This window comes from Rousettus aegyptiacus, unplaced genomic scaffold (assembly GCF_014176215.1).
Source record: "Rousettus aegyptiacus isolate mRouAeg1 unplaced genomic scaffold, mRouAeg1.p scaffold_m13_p_1, whole genome shotgun sequence".
In the NCBI taxonomy this organism is placed as follows: domain Eukaryota; kingdom Metazoa; phylum Chordata; class Mammalia; order Chiroptera; family Pteropodidae; genus Rousettus; species Rousettus aegyptiacus.
The window spans coordinates 175,845,084-175,857,109 of NW_023416284.1; the positions used below are offsets into that span (position 1 = coordinate 175,845,084).

General features: G+C 33.3%; 1 protein-coding gene across 1 annotated transcript; it reads left to right on the forward strand.

Annotated features, from left to right (window-relative positions):
* The first annotated feature begins 3,611 nt into the window (after positions 1-3,611).
* On the forward strand, positions 3,612-11,011 carry LOC118600342 (VIP peptides-like). Its single transcript, XM_036217554.1, has 6 exons — positions 3,612-3,715; positions 4,541-4,618; positions 5,588-5,692; positions 6,457-6,577; positions 7,328-7,338; positions 10,879-11,011. Exons 1-6 carry the CDS (start codon positions 3,612-3,614, stop codon positions 11,009-11,011), a joined length of 552 nt encoding a protein of 183 aa, XP_036073447.1.
* Positions 11,012-12,026: the final 1,015 nt, after the last annotated feature.

A 12,026-nucleotide genomic window follows, 5' to 3' on the forward strand; every position in this document is an offset into this window, starting at 1 on the left:
TAAATTTAGCTATAGTATTTTTTCCATTGTTTGTTTTTCTGGAACCATCCATACTTTACCTGGTTAAAGAATCTCTGATTAGTATCCATTTCCTTGGAAAAAAAAAAAAAAGAACGCTTTTTAATCTGTAAATTAAGACTTTGGACCTGCAGATGGTGCTATGATCTCATTTTAAAATTCAGTTTTGCTTTCTAGTTTAAGTTTATTGAAAAAATTACAGTTCTTTAGTTTCTTTTTATCAAGAGGTAATACAATTGACTTATTTCTCTTTATTTTTGTAGTTCATTATTATAATAGGATAAAATATCTTTACCAGTGGGGAAACAGACTGTAGTTACTCTATGTAAATGCGAACTGGTTCCTTAGAGCAAACAATAGTGAACTTTTATGTCTTTTTCTTTCGGATTTTTCTGCTTATCACTCAGCATCAGTTTTTCTGTGACTCTCAACCAACTTACTTGGCCATTGCTATACTTGAATAAAACTGCTTCAGTGAGAATTGGGTGGCAAAGAGCTAAGGAGAAAAAATATTCCATTTGAGCACCATTTTGATCTTTAGCTTTTAATATTTAGGTAAAAAAAAAAAGTTTTCCTGGAATTAAGCCACAGGAACTCTGGCTTAAATCAGAGCTGTCAACTGGGAAACAAATTTCCAAATATTTTGAAATTTAAATCTTTTAATTCTTCTTGTAGTTAGATTAGAAAATATTACTATGCCTAGAGAATATTCTTTCATTGGATCAGTCTAACTTTGAAGGAAGCAAATGGACATTAAAATTGTAAAACAGAAGAAAGAAAGAGGCCTTTGAGCCATTTTCTTTAGAGGAAGTTACAAACAAAGAAAAGATGGCATTTACATTGCTATCCATAATATTGTTGATGTGGCTGCATTTTAACTTAAACTCTGGTTGAATGTATGCTAAGCTACTTTTAGTTAAAAACCTATAAATAGAAATTAAGTAGTTATCAAAGCACAGTGCTCTGTAAATGCTTTCTAACTGGTTCTTTGCAACTACCTGTCAAGTGATTTAGTTGGAAATGTTCAAAGCTGGTATGGGTGTAGGTGTGTCTTGGAATGGGGAAAAAATAATTCTGCATAGTACAATAAAATCACGGGCATAACTTTTTAAAAGGAAGAAAAATGGAATCCCCAGAGGTGGACCGTCCAATTATTTAGTTTTTGAATCATTTGAGATTATATATGTGGTAGTGCATTGGAAACGATGTTATTCTATAGCAGTACTATGACTACTTTTTACAAGAGTGTGCATGTTATTTTACTAGCTTTGAGCTTTTTTGAAACGTTTTCATTGGGATTATTTTCAACATAAAAGAAGTATAGTAGTAGAAAGATGGAAATTTTCTTCTAGATGCTTTTAAATTTAGGATAGTTCTCAAGAAAAATTTTATGAATCAAGATCTACATGACCAGTATAACATTTTCTTTAAAAAGCATTAGGAGAATTGGTGCTTTGTAACAAAACAGAATTATACATTTGTAAGTGTCATGGATCTAAGTCTTTATTGTTTTCTCAATCCATTTCTGTAGATAAAGTTCTTATTTTTTAAAAGGATTTCAAGTGGCCCTGGCTATAACACTAATCATTCTTTTATGTCCTTATTGCTAATTAAAGATGAAAACATTTCGCTTTAAACTTGCTTTTTAAAATTTATTTCGGAAGAGTACATTCCTCTTATCTCTTAGATCTTGAAGTCTCTACGAACTTATATAAATCAGATATAAAGGCAATTAAGTAAAAACTTCTAGTCCTACTCAACCTGTGGAAGTTCTGCATGACGTCAATCAAAGAGCTTTGTGATTGCTCAACCCTAAGTACAAGCCCTATAAAATGATGGGCTTTGAAATGCTGGTCGGAGAAGATTGAAAAGCAGCTGCTGGAAATAATAGCCAACCCTTAGCCAGAACCGAGTTCTGGTTCAGCTCTAAGGGTTGAGAACTGGTGGAGCCAAAGACAAGTTTCTCAAGTCACTTGGTAAGTATAGAAATTCCTCAACACTTCACGTATGAAAGGGTTTTCTGAAATATTTTGGTTGACTGATGCTTTTCCTGCTTGCTCTGTTACTTAATAATGTTTTTTTTTAAATAATGCATACAGTCTACTTTTTTTTTTTTTGCCTGCAGAGAAAATTTTAACTAAAGGATTCAGTCGATATAGTCGATTTTGAAATTTTCAACTCGTTTTTTTTATGTCCTGTTTTTTCTATGTCCTTTGTTGTTTATGTGAACCTAGGAAGCATTTATTTTCCTCTTAATTTTAAGTTTAAACTCTGTGGTTTTTATATACAGAGTGAAATAGACTGTGAAATCTTAAGTTTCTATTCAAAAACTATTTAAAAATATAATGTGCATGTGGATTATATGTAAAAAACACAAGCTTTGTTTTAATACATTTTTATTTTTATGGTAAAAATTATTTCAATTGTAATAAGTGGTTCGATGATTTTTTTGGTATTAATTTTCACTATTAATAGAGTGAAGTTGTTCAAGCCTAGGCATAAGAAAATAAGTTCCCGGTAATATCTAATATTAAAAGTGGAAACAGAAATGTTTACATAAAATAATTTTTATGCTAATAGATATGGAAATATACATGCATACATATATACACATATTAAATACATGATACCTTAGTTTTATATTAATCAGATGCAAAAACTTAAAGTAGAAGAAACTATCAGGTTTTCGAAACTTAGAAAAGTTACTAAATTGGATGCCACAACTCTAATAAGGACATGGCCCCTAAGTTGTTTCTAGCACTGTAAGACTACAGTATTCAATATGTACTTGGTCCAGCTATATGCCAGATGAGGGATAGGCAGCAATTGAAAGGGATCTTTATTATTCAAGCACAAAATGATTAAATAGAAATCATAATTCAGTTTAAAGCTTTCTATAAGACAAAAATGGCTTTCTGAACTCTGCAAGAACCTTCCGAAACCTGTGCTAGTTACCCAGAATTCCTGTGTATCTACCTACCAAAAAAAAAAAAAAAATGGAAAACACTGATTCAGAGGAATACATGTACTCCTAAGTTCATTGTAGCATTATTAATAGTAGCCAAAATATGGAAACAGCCTAAGTGTCCTTCCAGAGTTCACTGAATAAAAAAAGTAGTGGTACATATGCACAGCAGACATAAAAAATAATGAAATATTGCCATTTTCAACATGGATGGATCCTGAGAGTATCATACAATACAATACAAAGTGAAATTAGTCAGACAGAAAGGACTAGAACTATATGATTTCACTCATCTGTGGGACATAAAACAGAAAGTAACAAATGAACAAAACAAAGTCATAGACACAGACAATAGAATAGTGGTTACTAGAGTCGAGAGGGGTGGGGAACAGATAAAGAGGGTAAAGATGGTCAAAAATATGGACGGAATGAGAGCAGACTTTGGGTGGTGAGCACACAGTACGACGTACAGATGACGTGTCATAGAACTGTACACCTGAAACATATGTAATGCTATTAACATATGTTACCTCAATAAATTAAAAACAAACAAACAAAAGGATTACCTGACTGGTGAGGTCTGTGGTTGGAAAATCTAGTGAGACTCCCTCCCTTTCAAGGTGCAGAGATGGAAACCACAAGGAAGCCCCAGCTCCTCTTGAGCCTGATAGTTCTCAGTGCGCTCTTCTCACAGATGTTGGCCTGGCCTCTTGTCGAAGCACGTTTTGTGAGGTAAGTTCATTTAGAGTCCGAGAGTCGAACATTCCATCTTCATCTCAATGAGAATTTTCTTTCTGTCATTCAGACAATTCAATTTTTTAAAATCATGTATGATCGATTTGAATATTTAGTCGCTATGTTAAGACAATTTCTTCAATGTCAAATCAACATGATTATTGCATACTAAAATTGTGTTAGTACACAAGATTTAAAACCAGAAGGCCCTACAAAATTCATTGAATTTAAGTGACTATTCAGAAATGGAGAGATTCTTTGGATGTGATCAATGCTGCCATGTACATTACGGTTTGAATAAATTGTAATATATAATATGTAATAATTTGAATAAATGATACTTTGAATAAATTTTAGGAACTTAGAGAAGGAAAAACAGTTAACCCTCAGCTCTTGAGAAATGTTTGAGCCAAATAAACATCAACAAATATACAAATTGTCCCAGGTTTTATGTTAAATATTACATTTTTTTAAAGTAAATCCATATTTGGGGTAGAAAATCTTTCTTCTTGTGAAATTTAACTTTGCAAAGTGAAGGCATTCCAAAGGAAGTGTACTTTGCTTAATGCTATCACAGGATTGATGCTTGACATATACAACCTGTAAAAGGTATATGCGTCTATCGTGTTGGATAAACAAAAAATTTACTATTTATACTTTCAAACCACGTATGTCAGGATGCTATCCATATTTTTTGAATGGGTGGTATTTCCCAAGATTTTGAATGTCTTATTCAAATGACTGTGAACTCATAAGCATTGTCTTCTGAGAAAAGAATGTATTATACATCCATTGTCGTTTTTCTAATATGTTGCACGACAGAGTGCCATTGGTAGAAGAGGATGAACTTGATCGACCAGACATTGACATCTTACACGATGCATTTCCTGAAAAGGGCAGGTGAGTTCGGTTTTATTGAGTTTTATAGTAAAACTTTTTTTTTTTCCTTGAAATATACATGTTTAATTCTTGTGTCGCCGTAAGGCCACTCCCACCGCATTGCACTGCAGGTTTCCATGGGCCTGGGCTTCATCCAGCCTGACGTACTGCAGCTCTTGCAGCTGCGTATGATTCTCATGCACGGAGGCTGTGACGAGCGCGGATGAACACACCATTCACTCACATTCTGTTGTATGAAAGATCAACATCAGAAATTGCACCAAAACTAGTAAAGCTTTAGGAAAGCATTTAGGATTCCATAATAGAGGAAGTTTGAAGGAAAGTTTTATGTCTATGCAAAGAAAAGATGTCTAATAATAAAAGCTACTCATGTACAGAATCAATTGTTAAGAGCAACATTCAAGTATAGACAGAAAATCACAATATTGAAGACAAAAACGTAAAATCTTCTTCATCTAAACAGAAAATTTGGCTGATAGACCCTAAGCTCCTCCTCATTTTAGAATATTTTGTTTCCAAATATTTTTGGAGAAGAAATAGCGCAAGGCACAATTAGGCCTTTGATAAAATCAAGATAGTTTTTTCTTGTATATGTCTTTATGCATGACAGAAGAATAAGCACAATTAATTAATTAATTAAACTGATTTAAATATATTTTCCCAACAACATCTCTCAGTGAAGAATTAGTTTTATAGATTTTATCAGGGAGCATTAATTAATATTGAGATGTAACTCTAAAAAGGTTAATTTCTTTAATCATTCAACATTTTGGGCTAAAAATATAGAAAATATCTTGATATAAGTGCCAAAAAATACCTTTTACTCGGTTATTAGAAAATTTCTTTTGGTCTTAGTGCATAAGATGCCTTTGTAGTAAGCTGATAATTTTTTTCTTTATCCATTGAGTCAAAATAATATTTTAGAAAATATTTCAAAATAATGGATATCTTTTTTTGTTGTTGTTTTAGGAATGTCAGACGGGCTGCTGAACTTTTTACCAGGGACCTTAGTTCAGTCTTGGATGAACTTCCTGAGAAAAAATACCTTCGGTCCCTTACTGAAAATGGAGATAGGTAAAGCAAATTTATTATTTTTAACAAACGCTATGATTATTTAATCTACACTTATATTTTCACTGTTAACAACTTATTTACTTTGTCCTAAATTGTTAACTCTTGCTAATGTTCAATTTCATTAAAAATAATTTATATTCTTCAGTAAAATATACCAGGCCCATGGATTAGAAGATAGGACTTTCTAGTAATATCATACCCACTGGCTCCAGACTAACTTTTCTTTAGTAGCAATTATTTGTGAATCTGCAATCAAATTGAACTAACGCAGTAAAAAGAAGACATAGTATAAACTAAAGCAAATTTTAAGGTTAACCATGGTACTTGTTTTTAGATTCCTTCTGAAACCAAGCATTGGATGATTCTTTCTTCAAATGTCTGCCATCAAATATTTAGATGGCATGATACAGGTGGAAATAGTTTTTAAAAAGCGTTTAGTTTAAAAGAACTTTTCCTTTCAAATGCAGAACACAACTTAAATATTCCCCTATTTCTATTTTCTTTTTAATAAATTATTTGCTCAGTTAGTATGAAATGTATCTTAAATCACTCCCAGAAAGTGCTAAAAAAAATGTTTTGGATTATTCTTCACTCAATAAACCTTCATTTTAGATGCATTTTTTACCCAGTATTTTTGTGATAGAAAATGAGTTGGGTGTTAGAATTCATTTTTATCTGAGTCCAGGAAATTTAGAACTTTGGCGTATCTATCATTCCCTGTAAAAATTCTATGATTTACTTTTTCCCACATTTCTTGGCAATAGCATCTCAGAAAACCAGAGCCCAAGCAAACGCACGGCAGATGCAATCTCTGGTCACTATTATGCTCAACTTCAAAGGAAGAAAGCTCTGAAAAGATTGTTATGGAAACAGATTGTACCTAAGGTAAAGAAATATTAGGTAATTATAAATTTTTATTTTTTTTCAAAATGGAAGCTAGAAATGGAGACTTGTTTGTCTATTTCATTATCCATCATTTTTTTGTGAAACAATAATTCTCAGCCTTTGTTGCTATTACACTACCCTGCAGAATGTTTAAAACACTGATGTCTGAGCCTAAACCAAAACTCATTGCCAGGAAATTACTGCTCCTAGGGATATGGCTCTTGACATTTGTATTTTTAAAGAGCTTCCCAATTGATTCTACTTTGCCTCCAGGGTTAAAAATGATGACTGTACTGTTATCTAGTCTGAATCAGAAACACGTTTTATCAAAAGTGTTGATTTTTAAAACAAGTAAAACACATTCAATCAGCAATTCAGTATCACATGGTACTCCCTTTATGTGTGTATTCAATTATTTTATTTTACCCAATGAAATTATGAATTCTTTTGTCTTCTAAGGTTCTGTAAAACCTCTTTCTCTATGGGGTAGATAGATATTGGAGCACAATAAATAGAAAGTGGGGTGGTATCTCTTTTATTCCATTATTTTTATTTAGAAGGTGAGTATTAAGGGCAGGTAATAGCATAGGTCACATTATTATTTCTTTAGATAGTTTCTTATATAAAATCTTAATGAAAAATTTTCTGCGTGGAAAACACAAAATAGCACAATGACGACGGAAGAGTACTTGGGAGCAAAGCTGATGATGAAATAGCCCTATAATGTGTATTCTTATCATATTCTTACAGCAATCATCCAGGTATTTAAGTAGGTAAGAGTCACTTGGTGAGAAACATCTTTGAGTTCGCACAATGAGACCTCATCTAAGAAGGATGCTTGTACCTGAAGTGAATCCCAAGCAGTAAACAGCTTGAAAAGATTAATACAGGGTGCAGATCACATTAAAGAGAAAATTCGTAATGAGTAAACAGTTTGTGATCTCCTAGGTTACTCAGAAGTGCTCCTATCCTTCTATTGAGATATAAAACAAGGAGACTATTGCACACTGATGAGAAAGACCGGCTTTTCTTTCTTTCTTTCTTTCTTTCTTTCTTTCTTTCTTTCTTTCTTTCTTTCTTTCTTTCTTTCTTTCTTTCTTTCTTTCTTTCTTTCTTTCTTTCGAATCAAGCCATATTGATTTTATTAGTTGAAAGTTTAATTCCACAACTGACTGCTAGCAACTCATTTAAATACAGGGAAATACCACCACATTCCGGCATTGCTAGTTTCTGTGAAAATACCAAGGCAGTCTGGGTCTAGTTGTATTCTTACAAACAGCAAATTTTAATGCAGCAAAAGTCACATGTAGCTAATTTCATCAATAAAATGAGTGTAGGTGCTATGACTCTAAAAGTATTTCAGAAAACAAAAATAGTTTTTTTTCTTTGTTAAAGTAATATTTTTTTTTTATCACAATTGCTTTTATATATACAAGGATACAAGACACATTTCTTTCCTGAGTTACCTTAAGATTTACATTTGCTCATAAAAATATGTGAAATTTTATGTCATCACTATATCAAATCTTGACAAAATTTTTCTCTAACGGCTATATTTTTGGCTTGAGGGATAGCTGGCTTTCATTACAACTACTCACCTCTGCTGCTGTAGCATAAAGGCAGCCATGAATAACTCATAACTAAAAGAAGTGGCTGCATTACAATAAAGCTTTATTAGTAAAACACAAAAATAGGCTAGACTATAACCTCTGACTATATGCAGAACATTAAGTTAGACCCAGCTCAGACTGAAGACAATTCAGGGTCTTTTTTCAGTCCCTGGGGCAAATAAATAAGGGTTTTCATGAGAGTCCTGGAGAGAAGACAGGGTGTCTGGGAAGACAGCTGTACAGTGGGGTAGTTTTAGTCCACTGATTATCCCTCGCATCTAAGAGACATATATGGTCAGGGGTGCTGCACGTGCCCATTCGTTATTATGAATAGATACTTCAAAGAAATGAGTCTATTGGCTCAAAAAAGAAAGTTAATCCCATATATGTCCTTTAAAATGTTTATTAAAACGTCCCCAAATTTAAATTAAGAAATGCAACAGACACTAAAATATAAAGGAGGATTAATCACTCAGTTTAAGTGTTTAATTATTGCTAAGATTCCAATTTTCATCCTTTTAATTTCTTTTTGGGATAGGGAGCATTGGACAAATTCTTTTAACTGGAAATCTTGTGGGTCAACTATTTGTGACTATTGCAAATGGGTAATTATTAAAAACTAACCAGAGCACCTCTTCTCATTGCAGCTGTTGTTCTAATAATCAGTCCTACTGAAGATGCCCTCTTGATATCCCATGACACGGGCTCCTGTCTCAGGCCGTTCACCAGGGTCAAAGAGAAATAGATGTTTATCAACTGATTAGATAACTGAATGGAACCAAAATACTAAAATAAAAATACTTTATGCTTAAATACCGCATTCATCTTTTTAAGAATTCTTGAAGAAAAATGATCGGGTGAAGTAATTATGTTTTGAGTTCTACACAAGAAATTCAATAAATTAACTTGAATATTAAAACCAAACAAAATGCTATGTTGTGAATGATGTAATTTATTCTAATTTATTAACTGTGATGTTTATACTCCAAATGTTATTGGAGAGCTCTAAAATTTGTCTTTAGCTCATGAAAATTCTAGAATTTCATGTGCTGTGTATCTTTTCTAACAAAAATATATTTAATAATAAGTAAATACCAGGTTAATTCCAACTATATGCAGCTTTTTGGAAGTATAGTAATACAAAAAAATTTAAATTTATAGAGCATATATAGCTATTCATAAGAGTGAAGCAGAAACTCACTGAATATTAAGCAGATAGAACACTGTGCTAAATAGACCTCAAAGTGTCTAAGAGATTACCAACAAAAACAGACTTCCCTTAAAAAAGATTTTTAAAAATATTGGGCATTTTTGCATTTTGAGCAACCATTATTTTGAATGAGATTAAAAATCTCTTAAATTGGGATCTCTAATTGTCAATGGCTCCCCTCTGATGCAGTGTGTCAAGGAAGGAGCACGGCCTCTAATTCTCACACTGGACCTTCCTTTCATGCTTGAGTTAGGGATGTGCAGAATGTAAACTGAGTGGGCCATTTGTTTTCAGTAATAAATACTTTTTCCACAATCATTCAAAGAATGCTTTGGTCATACCAACTTCAGTCATTAAAAGTACATTTGGTAATACAACTATTCCCGTAACATGACTATAAGAAATTATATATAGAAAACAAAGGCCATTGCTTATTACTGCAAACACTTTCTACTGTTCTGACTGTTTTAGAATGATGTAGCAGGGGCTCCTTTTAGCTCTAAAGTTGCAAGTACTAGATAGTTTTCCTGATGTATAAAGTAGAACAATGTTTGATTTCCTGTGAGTACTGAAATAAAAGACTTATGTAAGAAATTCCTTTCTCATACAAGACCAGAAGTAAAATTCAGGGGTTAGTATGATAGTTCTGCTCCAAGAAGCACTCAGAAATCTAAAACTGTTCCAGGTCCCCCTTCATCTACTAGGGCGTGGTCCTTCTCCTCATGATCCAAAACTGCAGCTAGAGCTCCAGCCCTGTATCTGCAGTCTTGCAACGGAAAGGAAGAAGAGGCAGAGGGGGAAAGCAAAAAGTACATTCTGGTTGTCTTTTAAGTAATAGCTTATGCTAACATGCCCTTGACTACAACATAGTTTTTGGTCACAGTCATTTGCAAAAAAAGGCAGGAGAATGTTTGTTTTGGTTTTGATAAGATGTATTCAACTAAAAACAAGAATTTTATTAATATAAAACAAAGAAAGGATGGTTTATGTGTGACTATGTTTCTTTTTTAAAATCTAAGTCTACCAAAAAAGCTTAAATCTAAGGCTACCAAAAAAGCTTAAAGAAACAACAGGGAAAGTAGGCAACAGAAACTCTCTAATCACTAATGAAGAATCAATATCATCACAAGACAAAGCTTTGCTCACTTTCCTTTGCTACACTTAGAACAGGATGGCCGTAGAAGGAGAGACTAGTATAGAACTAGCAGTAATTATAAAGAAGTTTATGGGATTTGAAGTGAATTGGACCAATCATATCAATTGCTCACATCTAGTTTCACAAATTATCAAATATTTCTTTAGTGACTTTTCTATGCAAAGCACTGCACTGAAAACAGAAATCTTCTAGGTGTTATTTACATTAGGAAGGTCATGAAGATCCAATAGGTACAAAATTGCATTGCAGTGTAACGTGAATCTAAAGAGTTTGAATTTTATTTTCTTAATGTAAGTCTTTTTAAGTTAGTCCCCATTCTTTCAAGAAATATTTATCAAAAGACTCCAATGTGCAATGTAGAGATGCGAGACTTGAGTGTTTTTTGGCCAGAGGGATCGGTCCCGGCATCTGTGAACATCAAAGAAGCCAGTGTGGCTGGAGCAGTGTTCTCTGGATGAGGGCTGACGAGCAGAGGAGGTCAGGGAGGTTACCAAGGACTAGACTCCGAGGAGCCTCACAGGTTACTGGAAGGACCTGTGCAATAATAAAAAATAAAAATTTTTTTAAAAAAACGAATTTTATTACTTTGTTTTTGGAATAAAAACATCTGAAACTTTTAGTGTGATCCTCTCATAGAAAAATCTTTTTTTTTTATGATAATGATGATTTATTTTAAAAATAACGTATTATACAAATACAAAACAATTACATATTTAAAACTCCTAAGAATTCTTTTCAAATCTTATTGATATTTCACAAATACTAAAGATTAACATTTGTCAGGAACTTGGAAACACTACCATGGAGGGCGAGGTTGTGCAAGGGTCCGAATCTGTGGCGTAAATGGAAGGTTTATATACAGGACTATTGACCTCTGATGCTTGCCAGAGAATTCTAAAATATTTTGATGCCCTGACAATTAAAAATTATGGCGTTATTTTCTTTCAAAATGGGGGGGGGAGGGGAATTGCCTTGGAAGCGCCATGAGAGAGAAAACATTTCCCGGGCCCTTCTCTTTTGCCTCATGTAATTGCAAGTCTCCTGCAAGATGCATCTCCTTTCATACTTCACCTTTTCTCATTTTTATCCCCACACAATTGTGCTCTTGCTTTTATCTGTTCCTAGGAAACTTGCCCTGGTTTCATAATTTTGCTTCTTTCCCTTTGGCTCTTCTGTTCTGTGTGGTTTGTGGCTTCGTGCACTGGGGCCTCTTGCTCTGCTTCTTGCTTTAGCCACATGTTAACCTCATCTGTTCCAGTGACAGAAAATTTATGCATCCCCCGAGATTTCTTTTTGTCTCTTAGATTTTCTTTCTACTAGACACATAGGTGATGCTTGTTATATTTCTCAACTTACATTTTATTTTTCTTTCTGATTAAAAAAGCCTAGAATCTTTGATCTAGAAGTTGCCATTGCATGTTAAGGTTCTAGCTTACAGGTGGTATAGCGACTTTGCCATTAGTCTTAGTTTTT